This window comes from Bradysia coprophila, unplaced genomic scaffold (genome assembly GCF_014529535.1).
Source record: "Bradysia coprophila strain Holo2 unplaced genomic scaffold, BU_Bcop_v1 contig_732, whole genome shotgun sequence".
Classification (NCBI taxonomy): domain Eukaryota; kingdom Metazoa; phylum Arthropoda; class Insecta; order Diptera; family Sciaridae; genus Bradysia; species Bradysia coprophila.
This window is the reverse complement of record NW_023503972.1, coordinates 4,846,332-4,863,788: the sequence shown is the minus strand read 5'-3', so window position 1 is coordinate 4,863,788 and position 17,457 is coordinate 4,846,332. Positions and strand designations below refer to the sequence as shown.

The 17,457-nt window shown below is 39.2% G+C and overlaps 2 protein-coding genes across 2 annotated transcripts; one reads left to right on the top strand and one right to left on the bottom strand.

The window, feature by feature from the left end:
- The first annotated feature begins 8,366 nt into the window (after window positions 1-8,366).
- On the top strand, window positions 8,367-9,548 carry LOC119084282 (phospholipase A2-like). The gene is made up of 3 exons (XM_037194208.1): window positions 8,367-9,011; window positions 9,081-9,227; window positions 9,309-9,548. The coding sequence occupies exons 1-3, from the start codon at window positions 8,605-8,607 to the stop codon at window positions 9,439-9,441; spliced, it is 687 nt and encodes a 228-aa protein (XP_037050103.1). The 5' UTR covers window positions 8,367-8,604; the 3' UTR covers window positions 9,442-9,548.
- A 2,234-nt stretch (window positions 9,549-11,782) lies between these two features.
- Window positions 11,783-16,870, bottom strand: LOC119084251. The gene is made up of 2 exons (XM_037194153.1): window positions 16,600-16,870; window positions 11,783-15,883 (listed from the first exon to the last, which is right to left on the bottom strand). The coding sequence occupies exons 1-2, from the start codon at window positions 16,702-16,704 to the stop codon at window positions 11,846-11,848; spliced, it is 4,143 nt and encodes a 1,380-aa protein (XP_037050048.1). The 5' UTR covers window positions 16,705-16,870; the 3' UTR covers window positions 11,783-11,845.
- Between the last annotated feature and the right edge of the window lie 587 nt (window positions 16,871-17,457).

The window sequence follows — 17,457 nt, the reverse complement described above, 5'->3', positions numbered from 1 at the left end:
TTATTATAAATTTAAATAAAAAATGAAAACAAAAAATAAATGTAAAAAAAGAGTAAAATAAAATAATTTTTAATAAAACGGAAAAAGTGGAGAAAATATTTCGCTGTGGAATAGATTTCGGATTCGAATTTTTAATTGAAAAAAAAAAACAGAAAAATTTGTATTTATAACAGCAGAAGCTAAATAAATTGTATTGACAAAGAAAAAATGAAAATAGACAAAAGAGAAACCCAAGTGAATAAAAAAATGTAAATAAATTTGTAAAATATTATGTGCAATAAGACAAAAAGCTAGAAGATATTAAATTTTAAGTGTAAACACATAAAGTGAATAAGATTGGTTTCATTTTTTGACTGAAAACAAAAATTTTCGATTAAAACTTACCAGCTTTTTCTAACTTTTCTAAGAGAAGCTTTCTTCCTTCAAGACTAAGACATGAATAGCAGGCGTCAGCCAGTTCACGTCAGAGATAATAGTTTTGATCGGAAATCGTCGCATAGCAACACGTGTGGTGGCTTGTGGGTCATATTCATCATAGCGCTCGGCACAAATTTTCCCAGATCTCTGATGATTATATTACCGCTGAATTTTGTACTCTGCAGAAATTTGTGTGATAGTCTGTGCATGAAAAGGTTGATTGGTGGTACTTTGGTCATTTTGTGCAAATTATCGTTGGAGATGAACCTAAAATTCACTCGTGTCCTGCGAAACGTGAGAGCCAATCTCAGGCATCTGTTTTCGAACAATTTAATCTTTTTAAGAAGATATTTGGGTGCATTGTGCCATTCCGGTATTCCATAGATCAATCTCATGACATTCTATGCGCAATGGTGGCTTTCACTATGTTTTGATCCACATGCTCATTGTGCTTCAGGTTAGACTGGAGACGATATCCAAGGTATTTGACACAGGTTTTGAAGTCGATTTTCGTTCCATTCAATGTTAGGGTGAGATCGTTATTTTGGTTCCAGATATTTTCCTTTCTTGAAGCACACAGCTTCCGACTTGTCTGCAGTGCATGCAACTGATCTAGGATTTTGGTGCAACTATACTGTGCACTTTTCGGTGTGTGGTATGCGTTTGTGTCATCAGCGAATAGCGATAGATTAACATCTGGTACCAGAGGCATGTCGGAAACGTATATCAAAAACAATAATGGTCCCAAAATTGACCCCTGCGGAATGCATTCACCAATTTCCTTTCTATCAGAAATCGATCTGTTCATTTTTACCGAAACGTCCTTCCCTTAAGGTACGACTTCATCGACTGCACAATATATTCGGGAAAATTTAGTTGGATCAATTTGTACAATAACCCATCTATCCAAACTTTGTCAAAAGCTTTTGCAATGTCCAGAAGAACTGCTATAGACACGTCATCATCATTAAATCCAACTGAAATATCCTCCATTAACTTTAGCAGTACATGGACAGTGGAATGTTTAGGCTTGAATCCGAACTGTCCGTCTGGTATTATTTTGTTAATCTGGCAAAAGTCGGAAATTCTTTTGTAGATGGCCTTTTCGAGGATCTTGCTTAAATTGATGAGTAAACTGATGGGCCTGTAGTTACCGGGGTTATTTGGTTCCTTTCCAGGCTTTAACACTGGTAAAACATGAGCCAATTTCCATTCTTGCGGGAAATAACCAATTCTCAGACAAGCATTCCAGATCTTAGCTAGGAGTTCGAGGCAGGTAAACGATAGCTTTTTGATTACAGTACTTGGAATCATATCGGCACCTCTAGACTTTTTGTTTTTAAGCGACTTTAAAATCAAGCGAACTTTTTTAGCGTTGGTTAAGTATGTTTCATCAGTTTGGTCGTTACGGATCTGAAAATTATTGACAGTGGCTCGAACATGTTCAGAAAAAGCTGGATCACCGAGTTCTCTGTTTTGAACGTGAATCCCATAGAAGCAAGTGGCAAAAACATTAGCTTGGTCTGTCGTATTACTGACAACTTTGCCATCAAAACTAATCAGTGGCGGTTTTTGTGATGGGTTGTGAAGTAGCTTGCTAATGTTATCATAGATGTTGTTGTCAGGCCGTATATTCTTAAGCCTCTTTTCGTACAATTTCGATCGGTATTCATTTATCTTATCGTCAATCAACACATTCAGATGACTGACCAGCGATTTCAATATTCCTCTTTTGCGGTGGTTCTTCCGTCGAAGTTTGTTTTTGTATTCAATGAAAAGTTTAATATCAGTCGGGAAGTCATTACGGTAAAAAAGGGTATTGGCGACTCGATTTCCATACAAATTCAGTCAGTTTTAGTGATTTCCAGTGCAAAAGGACGTCATTTATAAGAAAAAAATTAATCGGCACCAGAGGCCGGTTGGCGCACATATCTACTTTCATTAAAACAGTTCAGCATTGAATTAGGAGATGCCAATGAACGGCATGTGTAATGTTTTAACACAGAAAGTTCAGTGTATGGCACTAGTTCATTTTAAAATTCAAATTTCATAAGTTCGCGCCAAAATAACAATCACGAAATGAGGTCTGAACCAAGGTAGGTATAGTGTGGAGGTAATGCCATTCCGATTAATGCGATGCTAATGACATCTTTTTTAATGAAAAGTAAGCCGTGACAAAAATCGGACGCTAAAAAAAATCTTCTTCCACAAAATAAAAATAATAATTTAAATAAAAAAAAAGAAATAACTCAAAATAAATGGAAAATGGGCGATTCATCAATCGGAAAACCCAGCGGATCCGGGATCGCAAATATGAAAGATTTGTTAGAAAATACCAAGAAGGAGTATCAGGCTTTTCATCCGAAAAATAAAGAATGGCCGTGTCCGTTTTGTTTTATCAAAAGCAAAACATTGATACAATGTCGAATACACATATATCACGAACACCGAAGCATTGCCAATGCAGATAGATTCGATTTCTTTTCAAATATACAATCCAAGACGTCTGTCCCTCTTTCGAGCCTCAGCGAACGTTCAAGACCAACCTTAAATAGAAAATGCAAACAGAAAGAATGTTCAATAACTGATGATGTCGAGCAGGAGTCTGAATCGAATGAAATCCATAAAAGAAAGGATCATAATCTGTTTAATGTGAAAGAAAATATGTCACGAATCGGAAGTCATCCTGAAAGCAAATCAACAAAGGACTCAAACGTTTCAACAACAGATGACTTGACAAAGTTTTTGAAACTAATCAACGATGGAACGAATAAAGAATCTGTGTTAGGAGATGAACTTTCAACTTCCTCGATGCATATGGCCGATAGATCGACAGAATTGTTTGAAGATGATGACGAGGAAGTGTTTTACTGTCCTTACGATTGTACTAACAAGAAACCTTTTCGAAATCGTAGAGGTGTTAACATTCATATTGGTAAAGTACATCAAGGTAAAGCTAAAATTAAACGAGAAGATGTTGAGTACGTATACATAACAAACGAGAGTGCTGAGACATCTGACTTCGGACGCAAACTAGCATATTTCAAAACAACAACTGCTACACTTCGTCGTTGTCCAAAAGGAGCACGTCAAGACTTGGCAGTTACTCTCACTAAAGTGATACGGAAAATAGTGATCAACAACAGCGAAAATTCATGGAATGACTTGTTGATTTTTCCTTATGCAACCTTGAGAATTCCTGATAGAAGCGAAAATGTAATGAATTTGACTTCGTTCGTTCGTCAAAACATTAAGGAATGGAATGAAGGCAATGTAAACATAATTGAGAACACGATCATCGCACAAAATAACAGGAAGTTTGAAAATGAGATTTCTAAGAAAGCAGAAGCGAAGCTTTCTGATGGCGATATAAGTGGAGCCTTACGTTTAATTTCTTCGGATGATTGTATTGCACCGAACAACGACCACACTTTGAATGCTTTGAAACATAAACACCCAGAACATCCTGAGCCATCAAATTTTCCAGATTCATCAATCGATGTTGATCAAATTATACCGACCGAAGAAGAAGTTCGCAGATCGATTATGTCATTTAAGAATGGTTCTGCAGGCGGGCTGGACAGTCTCCGCCCACAAATTTTGAAAGACTTATTGAACATTCGCAACGGCGAAGCATCAAATCAATTGCTGTCGGCAATCACATCTTTAACAGAAATCATATTACATGGTGATGTTCCAGCATCTGTTTGTCCTTATCTGTACGGAGCAATGCTAACAGCCTTACAGAAGATTTGTGGTGGCATTCGACCAATCGCTGTTGGAAATACATGGAGACGGATATCAGCTAAATTGGCTTGTTACAGGACTTCATCAACATTATCGAATTTGTTTAAACCAAATCAGTTAGGTGTTGGAATCAAAAATGGAGCCGAAGCAGGAGCTCATACAGCGCGAATTTATTTCAATCACAAACATAAATCAATTAAAGTATTTCTCAAAATTGACGTTAAAAACGCATTCAATGAGTTACGAAGAGATGCACTGCTTCATGAGGTCAAACGAAATGTTCCAGAGATCTTCAAATTTGTAGAGCAATGTTATAGAAATCCAACAAATGTGTATTACGGTGAACATTTAATACTGTCCCAGCGAGGGGTCCAGCAAGGAGATCCACTTGGACCTGCTTTGTTCTGCCTGACCATACAGAGAATCATTGCATCGCTTCAATTGCTGAATTTAGATTTGAATCTGTGGTACCTGGACGACGGTACCATTGCAGGCCACCCACATGATGTTTTGCTTGGACTTGAAATGATCATCGAAAAAGCTCGAGAAGTTGGTTTGGAATTGAACCACGGAAAATGCGAAATTTCTATTTTGGGCTCACATTCAATAGACAATAGTAACGAAGTCGTGAAAATGTTCCAAATGGTGTCTCCAGGGATTCAAGAAATACGAGAAGGCAACGAATTTCTTTTAGGAAGTCCACTTACAGATCAGGCTTCCGTCATTTGTCTTGAGAAGAAAATCATCGAACTGCAACGTCTTTCGAACAAATTAACGAAGATAAGCGCACATAGTGCCTACTTCCTACTACGAATTTCCATTACAACACCGCGATTGATTTTCTTCCTCCGTGGAACCCCGATGTGGCGTAATCATGTTGGTCTAAAACGTTATGACGAGGTTTTGAAAGAATCATTGGAATCACTGCTCAATATTCAATTAACACCAAAAGCCTGGTCAGAATCCGCTCTGCCTATTAAAAGTGGAGGTATTGGAATCAGGCACGCAACCGAAATCGCTTTACCATGCTTTCTCTCATCAATTTACCAAGTTTCTGATTTGGTGGACGATCTGTTATCTGAAGAATACCGACAGACTGATCCTCCTAAATCTGAAGCAGAAGAACTTTGGTGTGAAGAGTTTGGTGAATTGCCAGAAGAGGGATTACGACGTTTTCAAAAAATCTGGGAATTGGACGCAATCAAAAACAAAATCGATTCCTTGAGCACATCTTTTGAGAAAACAGAAGACAAAGCAAGATTCTTGGCTAATTCTATAACAGAAACCGGCGCTTGGCTTCAAGTATTACCATCGCCACAATTGGGAACACATTTGTCTAATGACGAATTCAGAATCGCAATGTCTCTTCGTCTTGGTACGACCATTGTCCAACCTCATAAGTGCATCTGTGGAGAAAAAGTAACCGAATTCGGACGACATGGGCTATCTTGTTCAAAAGCCAAAGGTACAAAAGTCAGACATGCGATGGTGAACAATATCCTTCAACGATCGCTACGATCAGCTGAAGTACCTGCAATTTTGGAACCACCTGGTTGCTCTAGACCAGATGGAAAGAAGCCAGACGGATTAACTTTAATACCCTGGGCAAAGGGCAAATCATTGCTCTGGGATTATACGTGCAGAGACACCTTCGCTCCATCATATTTGAGCTCAACATCAAAACATGCAGGACATGCAGCCAAGAAAGCAGAAGTTGACAAAATCAATCACTATTCCGAACTATCAAATCAATTTGTTTTCGTGCCGGTCGCCTCTGAAACTTCTGGAATTTTCGGAAAACTTGCACTCAATTTGATAAAGAAAATAGGGAGTAAAATTGCCGATGTAACAAACGAAAAGCGCTCAACATCTTACTTAATTCAACGAATAAGTGTAGCTATACAAAAAGGAAATGTTGTTTCGATATTAGGTACAATACCTGAATCGAAAAACCTCGGCGAAATTTTCTATCTTTAAATTGTAAAATCTTTCATTTGAATATAAATATTTTAGTAAAATAGAAATATCTTTTTTTTAAGCAGCGAGAATTGCTGTTGGTCTTCGTTTAGGATCCCAGTTGTGTGAAGAGTACAAGTGTAATTGTGGTAATGTGGTTAAGAAGGACGGTTTGCATGGTTTATCGTGCAAATTAAAGATGGGGATTATTGCTAAACACGATTCTGTCAATAATGTTTTTGGTAATGCATTTTCCTCTGCAGGATTTCCCAATATTTTGCAACCACCTGGTATTTCTAGAGACGACGGTAAAAGACCTGATGGTATGACAGTAGTTCCGTGGAGTCATGGAAAATCACTTTTATGGGATGTAACAATACGTGATACTTTGGCTCCTTCATACATCAGTGAATCCTCTAAGAAAGCAGGGTCTATTACAGATAAAGCGGAGAGATTTAAGCATAATCATTTTATGCGTCTTAAAGAAAACTATTTATTTACCTCCCTTGCCTTTGAATCATTAGGTTGCATGGGTCCAGAAACAAAGAAATTTATTGACAAGTTGGGATCGTTGATGAAGAGAGCATCAGGGGAGCCACGTTCCAAAGATTATCTGTTGCAGAAAATTTCTATTGCTATACAAAGAGGCAATGCGGCATGTATTCTTGGAACTTTAGGAAGTAATAGAGCGGATGATTTTTATTTATTGTAATATTTGTTGATTGAAAAGATCGTTTTTTTACTGACTGCGCCGTATGCGAGCAGTCTTTTTTTTCGCTTTGAATAAATAAATCTTTTTTTAAATGGTTGACTTTGATTTTTTCTTGCGGTTATATATATGACATTACCACCACCCATAACATTGGTCGAAACGTAGGATAGAAATGAATATTAAACTTACAAGGGAGGCATCAAAGCAGTTTGATCGTCATCTTGGCGTTAAAAAATACTGAGGTTGATATCAATCGACCCAGGATATGTAAGGTGGAAGACACATGAGCAATTTTGCGTTGATGTGATCAACAATTATGCTGCGTTTTCCATTGTGTATGGTGAATATCAGATTACAATGGAAAACGTAGCATCATAACGCCATATATGTTTAAAGTGTTGAAGGAGAGATTATCATCCCATAGTAAGTAGATCAGCAGTATAATTATCGGGTTGTTATCATGAGAATAATGCCAAATCTTATACTTCGATTCTTGCAACAAGTATTTTGTTGATTAGTCAAAGCTTGCTGTCGTCTTAAGGCTTCAAAATGAGAATAGAACCGATATTTTCGATAGTGACGTCGGACATCAATGGACTTTGGCTACAATATCATAAAAAAATCCATCAAAATCTATTACTTCATTCTTCTTAACATACATATTTTCTATATAAAACTTCCTTAACCGGTGGTCGTCGTTTACTTTTGTCATTAGTGATGATAACAGATGATATAGAAATATAAATGCTAATCACAGATTACTGCAGATTACTACATGTAGTCGCCTTTTATAAGCATAGGACGGTTACGATATCAAACATCGAGAAGAAAAAACCGTTTTAACAACCGAACTACATACAAATGAAATCGAAATTAGACAAATAATTGTGGTCTAAGTAGCAATTCAAACATTTTCTTTCCAAGTATCACCCGTCGTATTTATCCAATCAATTTTAACAACAAGTTGTTCACTTTACGAATTATGAAAGTTGACAAAATATTAAGAAAATATTTGCCAAAAAATGATAGAAGATTGAGATTGAGGTTCCCTGGATTGAGAGTATGACTTCCAATCGCATCGAAAAAAAACGTAAACTCGTTGCTTGACTTGAAGTTACAATTACAACCACGTGAAGCTAAAAGTCCCTTGGCTTATTAATGAAATGTTCTTGAGTAGACATGCTACAAACACCTATGACCTGTTGAATGTACCGATATGTTTAATGTATGTTTAGAACGATAGTTCGTCTATCAGCTAGTGCGAGAATTTTATTTTGCATGTAGTCGTAACATACATGTCGTAACGAACGTGCAAACATTTATTAATCGCGGTACTCAGTTTGGCTACCTGCTGTCTAGTGCTAATTTACGTTTATTACAACCGGTCTCTGTCTTATCAATTTTAATTCAAAACAATAATCGAATGATGTGTTGTCTCATACAGAAAATAAAAAATGAAAAAAAGCGAAGAGAGTCAGGTCACTCTCTCGCAGCAACATTTTTTAAAAACTTTTAATTATTTATTGTCTCACCTATCGCAATTGTCGCGCATTTTATGATTGCGCGTATTTAATGGTTGAGGTTTCGCTTAATGAGGGCAAACCATTAAGTAATTCAAAAAGAAAACGCCGAAAAATGTGTATCGCACTCAGGCATTTAAGTAACGAATTGTGAGCTCAGAACCGCACACCTGAATCGCACACAACACCGCACAGACTGTACGATTTTTCGAGCGACAATAACATTCAGTTTCAATTCAAATATCGGTAACGATGTACAACAGTGACGATGATGTGCGATCGGAAAGTGATTTGTGTTACTTCTTGCTGGCCATCATAACAGTGTTATCGTTTATATCGAACGGATCAGCGTACGATGGCAATAGTTGGAATGAAATTGCCCGAATGGCAAACATCAGCGAAAGTGATTTCGATCAAATCGTTGATGGTGGACCGTTGACTGACGGCAAAATTGGACTGTTTTTGTTCACCCAATACTGTGGACCGGGTGAAAGAGTGTGGAAATCTATATCCGGTTCGGGCAAGCGACCATCAGCAGCTACGTATGCCGATATAGACGTGTGTTGCAAACAACACGACGAATGTCCCAATTATATATCGAGCGACGGAGACTATGACAGATACGCCGGACTTTCGCATAAATCGCAGATATTTACCAGGTTCATTGATTTTAACGACATCGAAAGTGGAATGTCCATTAATTCTGAATCGCGACCTACCTTTTACAGATTGGAGTGTGCCTGTGATGGCCAATTCTTTCGATGTTTGAACGATCTAAACAGTCAATATGCCAGCACCGTTGCGTTCGGTTATGGAGTGGTGCAAAGTCAGTGCTTCGAATTGACTTATCCCATCGTTGGCTGTAATAAATATTCGTAAGACATCATCATCATCATCATGATATCTCTGCATCATATTTGCATCTCATTCGTTCTGTAAAAAAAATTGAATTCCAGAAACGATATACTTCCGCCAAGACGTTGCCTGGAGTACAGAGTGGATGATACAAAAGAGAAGATTTGGCAATGGTTCGATGTGCCACCGGCTTCTTCTAAACTGTACGAGTTTCCCCAAACTATAACGTCTTAACGACAGTGATTATACCGAAGCGGCAAAAACATTAAATTCTAGGCCACTAATTGCGAAGTAGTTCTTACACAAAACCAAATTGTCGAATAAAATTGTCTTATCACAGTGTTAATGACCTTCCTTCTCACATACAAAACACACGGCTTAGATTCGCATAATTTATGAACCTGTCTGGTTCATCGTTTAGCTGATATGCGACATTTTTAGGGCACTTCATTTACAGAGCAGATAAGGTGATTTAGTAACTCGAATTTGTTTTTTTGTGAAAGAAGACCCTGACCCACTAAGTTCTCGCGATGTGAAATAGTTATTTATGCAATCGAGTTATAAATGCTTTAGGCACTAGATGTCTCGAGGCGTTCAGGTCTAGAGTGACAATACACATCGTGTTCCTAAAAAAACATTTATCGCCGAGTTGCATACAACGTTTTTCTCAATAAAGGCACCGAAAGTATTGTTTGAAGCGAGCACCTTGAGAAAATTACCACCCAATAAGTCCGTAGAAAATAGCAGATTACATTGGATGCTGCGAAAGTAATTCATTACTTAAGGCTGAGACTCTTTTTGTGACTTTCATTTTTAAAAATTATCGAAATTCGTGAAAATAATAATTTTGAGAATTTTTAAGAATTTAAGTTCGTACGAGGAGAGAAATGTGAAATTCGACATGTTCTCACATTAGGGAGTTGCTGTTGTTTCTATTTGATTCTAGCAGGAATTTAGTTGAACAAATGAAACTCTAGATTTCAATAATTTTCTGAATTAAGGTTAGGCAAGCGCTCGCATACTAAAAAAAAATCAAGATTTTCATTTGTTAAACAAATTTTGTGTGGAACCACACCACTCCCAAAACAGAAAACTTGTAGAATTTCATTATTCTCTCCCTGTAAAACTTTCGTAACTTAGGAATGTTTTTGAAAAAATTTCAAAATTCTGAAGAGTTCTTTAAAATGCTTGAAATTCTAAATCTAAGAATTTAAAGTTTCCAAAATTCTCGAAATAATTCCCGAAAATGGGCTCTGACATGACGTAACAATTTTGTGATAAAAGCAAACGCTCAATTGTGTTTTTTGAGCAACAAGCTTCGGTAACTCAATTTTCGGCAAGAGTAGAGTTTCAAATTATATCCGAGCCGAAGGCGAGATTTGAGTTTTACTTGTTGAAAAATCATTACCGAAGCTTGTTTCTCAAAAAAAAAAACACGCGAATGAGTTTGCGAGCTTCACAAGATTGTTTCAGAATTAATGAATTATCTTAGCAGCATGAAATGTACATATTCTCCCACCTCCATATAGTCTGCGCCACAAAAATGAATTTACGAAAAAATAACCGAAAATGTTCTGAGTAATTTTTTGCAGAGGACAAACCATGTAATGGCCAGCTTTCGCACGGGACAGGCATATTAAAAAATTCGCTCTGAAAAAAAATGGCATTTTAAATAAGTTCAAGCTCAGACATTATTAGACAGTATCTGAAACTTTACATGACATCAGACGGAAAGTTGGTTCTTACAACTCCACCAACATTCCCTAGTAAGATGTTGACTTTTATGTTTCATTTACACAGCAATAGCCCCAATTTTGCCTCTCACGCGTAGAGTTGTAGCATTCGTTTTTCTTTTTAGGGCCTATAGGGAAACTCGTAACCGGTGCAGTTGCTCTATCACGCAGACAAACGCGTATTCCATTCTAGAGATCAAGTTTGAAAACCACTTTGCCTTCTACTCTACAGCTTTATACATATTAAAATCTTACTCTGTATTGTGATAGGAGTAGTAGATAGGTACATTACAATCCTGTATGAGAAGTATTGGCAACACAAATGGATTACCTTTTCGGTGGTTTTTTTCTTGATTGAGACTTTAACTAAAATTTAGTGTTTTACTACTCGCCAAGTATGGAATCAAAACCTTTCATACGTAATAGGGCTTCAGTGGCACACTCAACGGTAACATTTTCTCTTTTTTCGACCGATTTTTATCATTGGTCGTTTTTAAAAGAGTATGTTTCCAGTGTGTCTTGGTGCGATTTTCCACAACTGGGAAGAACACCCTCCCTGTACAGTTCGTTCATCATTTGATTATTTTTCAACTTCCAACTTTTTCTGCCGTAAATTTTACAGTGAATGTGCAGGTAGAACAGTATCAAACTGAGCCGAAGTACAACGAAAGGTGGAAGTAGAAGGTTCTTTGGAAATTAAATATTTTAGGGAAATTTTACTTACGATGGATGCAAGGACACCGCTCACTACTTTGAAAGTTTTTTGCTGTTGCAGTTTCTCAGAACAGCACCGAAGAAGAATTACATCGGCAGCTCTTGACACATCCAACAAAATCGATTCGTTTTATTAAATTTCCATTTATTTTACGATCAACAGAAAATGCCACAATTTTTTCGACTAAAAACTACTGACAAGTCGCCTCAAAATTCGGTACATTGTCGCCCATATAAGAAATATCAAAATAAACCAACGAACGTCCCATGTGCGCAAATCGATTCGCCTGTTCCAAGGCAGCCAACGATTCAATGTCAATGCCAACGATTTTCTTCTTGTAATCGCCACTTTTGCCACGACTATCCTGCAATTCCCATCGTTCCGGATACAATTTCGAATTTTCTCGACGCAATTCCCTGACGATCTCGTCGAATGGTAACGTCGCTCGGCTGTCTTTGAACACGACCTCAACGGATTTCAGTTTGTCGCGGGGTATTTTTATGTCCACGGGAACGCGTTCGATTTTCAGGTCAGCACCAACCCATTTGTCCTTGAAATCGGACACAATCACACGCTTCAACCATTCGAATGTGAGCAAATTTGCACAGACGACTTCCACTCGCCGGTCGATGTATCTCTGCTGCAGCAATTTCGGTTTCGGTGGATTCTCGATTTCACTTATCATCTCGCGTAGCGCTTTCAGTAGCACCGTTTTGGTTGTATCGTCTAATTGATCGGAAGCATCCTCGATTTTCACAACGAACGGAATGTCAATGACTTTGGTGTACGAAATGTGGAATTTTTTCGGACCTCTTGCTCTGGATGGATCCAGTTGCGACAAGATTTGTTTGACATCAGCTATGATCTCATCGACTGCCAGTTTGTCGTCGCCAATTCGTTCCAGTGCTTTTGTGTTCGTTCGAAGGGATTCTGGATCTTTGATCATTGCTTCGGTAAGCATTTCCCGCTCTTTCTTCTCGTCGGCTGTCCATTTCTCTTGCTTTTTTCCAAATATGCCCGAAAGTCGCAAAATTATTTGATCGTAGGCCGTAGTGCGTTGAGTCTTGCTGTTCAAAATATTGATCAATTTAGTGCGTTGACGTTCGAACTCGGTGATCACGGACTTATCACTATTCGACTTGACACTGGCAATAATTTCTTTGCACTGTTTGATGGTGTCATCGACGACAGCCTTGTCAATATTGTCCGTAAATTTAGTATCAGATCGAATGGAATCTGGATCGCGCGACATTTGGACCAGAAGATCGTCTCTACGTCTATCGTCTTCGCGTGTCATCTTCTCAAAGTTTTCTAACGAACTCTGTACGAGTTTCGTCACCAGCGCAGTCAGTTGATTCCATTCGCTCGAACTGGATCTACTGTCACTTTCAGCCGATTTGTGACTTTCGGCTGAGTTTCTCGATTTTCTCATCGTTGCGATTCGTTCCATCGCTCTCTTCCTTTCTTTTGCAATCGACTGATCGACTCGCTTGTCACGGATACCATTGCGATAAAGGATTTTATACGCGAATTTGCAAGCCCAGTCAACATTCCGGTGCCCATACTTTGATCCCAGCTTTAACAGCGAGTCAGGATCGTCGGAGATCTTCAGCAAGAGTTCGTCTCTCTCGAGCATCCGTTTATCATTGGCAGTTAAATTCTTTCGTTCATCTAAGGTCAGACGCAGCATTTGATCGATTATGTTACCCAATTTTATCCACTCAATCGGAATGGTATCCTTCGCTTCTGTGGATTTGTCGGATTTGGTGGAAGTTGGTTTCTTTTCGATTGGCAATGCGGCGATTTTCTTCGAAATTAATGAAGCGATACGTTCGTCTGGCACACCGTTCGGATAGAGAATGTTTTCGGCTTCTTTGACTGCCAAATTCAAGCGACCCTTGCCGAATTTGTACACAAACTTGTCGTCCAGTTCCAGTAAATCGGGATTTTCCAACAGGAGCCGCATTATCTCTTTCCTCTCGACCATTTCCTCTGACGTCAGTTCAGCATCCCGATCGATATTCATCAGCATACCGACGATGTTGTTGAATTTCTGCCATTCGGAATCGTCGGCATCGAGTTTCGTCATTTTTTTACTCGATTGACCGCGCGAACGTGACCGGGACGATCCAGACCTGGATCGTTTATGCGATTTATACGATTGTCCAGCAAGTTGATGGCGCAAATCATCGTTTCGGGTTTGACGATTGTCGGTCAATTTGTTACGTAAATCGGCTGGTGATCGACTGCGATATATGTTTTGTCGCTTCGTCGACAACCGTACACGTAAGTCCTCCGAACGAGAATCTCTGGATCTTGATCTCGATGCGTAATGTAGCATGGGTGGTGGTTCGAAGTGGTCGTCGTTATCGTACATCAACTCGCGGATATCCTCCATCGAAACACTTCGATTTCGGAATGGACCAGGTGGCGAGACTGCAAACGATGATATGTCGGACGGCGATATTACATTGCGGTGTGCAATTCGTTCAGCTGATCGGCTATGCGGTGATCGGTTGTCACGTCTTGGTCTATCTCGTGGGCTCCGTTTACGGTCACGGTCACGGTCTCTCTCCCTATCTCGTGAAAAGCGTCTTTGTCTCGGAGGTGATCGACGTCTTGATTTTTCAGGAAGGTTTCGTCTGTGGGATTCGGTGTGCTTACGTTGCGAACTATTTTTCGGGATCATCAACGTTCGCTCAAGAAATTCTTTCTCCTTCAATTCCAATTCGATCTCTGCGGCAGGTTTTTCGACTGGCAATTGATTAACCGGCGGCACAGGAAACGGTGTCAAATCAGAGTTTGCGAGCTGTTTGTCCACTGGATACATTAGATTAATGTTCGGTTGCATTAAATGTGGATTCATTGGTCGACCGGGCATATTCCAATTATGTTGCTGTTGCCATTGCAGGTCCGGTGGTCTCATATGAGGTTGCCATGGGCTTGCATTCCACTGTGGTCTCATCGGAGGCATTCTGGGAAAGCGATTGTTCTGCATCGGATCAACGCCAGGCGGAAATAAATTCATCGGTTGGGCCATCCATCCGGGATTTTGCTGATACGGTGGCCGGACTGGCCAAGGACCGTCTTGAGGGTTACTAATTTCCGTTTGTTGAAAATTGTTCCACGTCTGTTCACTAGCTTCCGATGGATACGCTGTCCAATTTTGAGTGTGCTCGGGATTCGCATTATCGGGTATGGAGTCGGGCACTAGATTTTCCAATTGATCGGCAAAACTGTCGTTAAGTTCCCCACTTGACGGAGCACTGTTTTCTACGTTGGACCGTTCGCTCAATCGACTCATCAGTTCCGTTAGTTTCTGTTTCAGTTTCTGATCGACCAGCTTCAAAATTAACTTCTTACGCTTCGACACCTCGCTGTTGGTGAGCGGACGCGTTGGCTCTGCCACACCGAATAGCATTTTGTTCGCCTCGATTTGTGATTCGCGGAAATATTCCTCTTTCTGGTCGACTTCTTGCTTCGCGTCATCCGACGAATTTGTTCCAAAATAGTCTATGACCGGTTTTGCGGTCGATGCATGTACAGCAGGTTTCGTTGGTGCAGACTGTGCTACCGGTTTCGTCAGTGCTGGATGTGAAATTTGTTTTGGTGGATGTACAACTGGTTTTACTGGGACTGGGGGCACAATCATCGGTTTACGCTCAGTGGGTGCATTGAAACGAGGTTTTGCATCTTCTTTGGTAACGACAGCACCACGACTTCGAATATTGATTTGTGGCTTCAAATCAATTGAAGACATAACGGGTGGCCTCGGCGGGAAGTCATCTAAATCGAGCTCGTCATCTACATCGGGAATTTTCTTAACAATCGTCGGCTCACGAATTGATGCTACTGTCACAGCGGTAGTCGTCGTGGCTGCGTTGACGTCTTTCACAATCCGGGCAGGTGGTCTTACATCAATTGGTCTAACATCATTTGTAAGAACCGGTGGAATGGTCAATTCTTTAGCCGATTGTCGTGTGGCCGGCCGATGTTGTCTGTCGACATGATTTCGTCCAAATGGGTCGGCGCCAAATTTTTTTGCTGTTTCATTTCGATAATCTTCGTCAATTGCACGGTCATCGAATGATGGCATAACACCGTTATCAAATGGATTAGACGACACTTTCGGTTGTACTAGCCGATCCATTTCGATTTCCAATGCTAAATGGCTAAATGGATTTTCATCCAATTGTTGGCTTCCATGATCGGAGGAGCTGTGCAATGGCTTTAAAACATAAAACAATTTTTGGGTTAGATTCGTTTTGCGATCGAAATGGTTGGTTTTTTTGGTTTACTGATTCGATCGTCGGTACATCATCACAATTATAACAAACGAAAAAAATAAATTAAAAAGAAAAACAAATCAACTACAGTTACAACAGGTCTACGGGGTGAACGTGGAACCATCACAGTACACGCCAATCGTGTAGTGCCATATTGTTGTTCTGTACAACCATTTCCATCCATAGTTTTTACAAATAAAACGGCTGCGGATCGCAAATGGTCGTGGAAACCCAGTAATTTCGCTTTTACATTTACAGTGTGCGTACATCCCTTTAACCAAAGCGTTTTACGGTACCAAGCACACCAAAGAAATGTTTGGCGCTTGAAAAGGCTTTGATTTGGATGATCAACTGTTTCAGTAAACAATGGACCAAGCGAAGTACAGTGACACCAGTTTCATTAAACCCGGAATATACGGGTCAACAACAACGAAATTATCTCACCAATCGGTAAACGCTATCAAATACATTCAGCGAAATTGCTAGGTTTTCCGCGACGATTTCGCATTCTGCACCCAAAACAAGTCAATAATTTTTCATACAAACATTGCGTATACAACGCGCGACTACCATACTTTTCGAATTGTTTTTTTTTCTCTCAATTAAAGCGTCCAATTTCTATAAAAAAATAATTAGCAACAACAAAAGAACGGTCTACCTTATTGAAAAAGGTTCCTGGTGAGTTGCGACCTCGGGTATTCACTTGAGGCGCTTTACCTCTTTTTGATGGGTTGGGTTTGGTGTGACGAAAATTGCGATTCATTGCGATTTCGGGCGGTTTATTGCCGTGGGCTCACAGGAGCTGGGAGTGTTGTAATCAGTTTATTTTTTTAACAAGTCCAGGTGTTCCTTCAATCAAATGAAAACTAAGTTCCGCTTCTTCATCAATTTATTTTTTTTTGGTTTGTCTTCTTCTTCTTTTTTCTTTTGACATTTGTGGTAAAGATACATGGATACATCGATGCAACATAAAGAAAACGATTGAACGTTTTTGAATGCGATTAATGCTTTCATTTCGCGACCGTTCTTTTTTTCAATTTATTAACAGTTATTTATGACATGGAGTGCAAAGTACCTTATTAGGCTCTAGATGTGTAATGATGACACACGGCCTTTGGCCTCGTGTCATAATTACACATCTAGAGCCTAACAAAGTACTTTGCACCGATATTCATACAACGTTTTATGCAACAGAGTCATCTAAAGTTCACAATTTTCGAACATTATGATGCTGAGTTGCATAAAATAAACTTGTGGACGACAAAAAGTTACAGCTTCAGTGTCAAATCAATGAAATAACGTTCAAACTTCCCAATTATTTTACTAGACGTAAGACAGAGCATAGGGGTAGCATACATTTTCTTAATGATTGAATCAAAAACATATCGAAAAAACACCATCCATCGCAATGTTCTGAAAGAACAGGTTACGACCAATGAATATAAACCACCCAGGTATGGTCTAATGTCACCTCGGAGGAAAAAGCGATTTTCTTTTGACAAAAATAATGAGTACG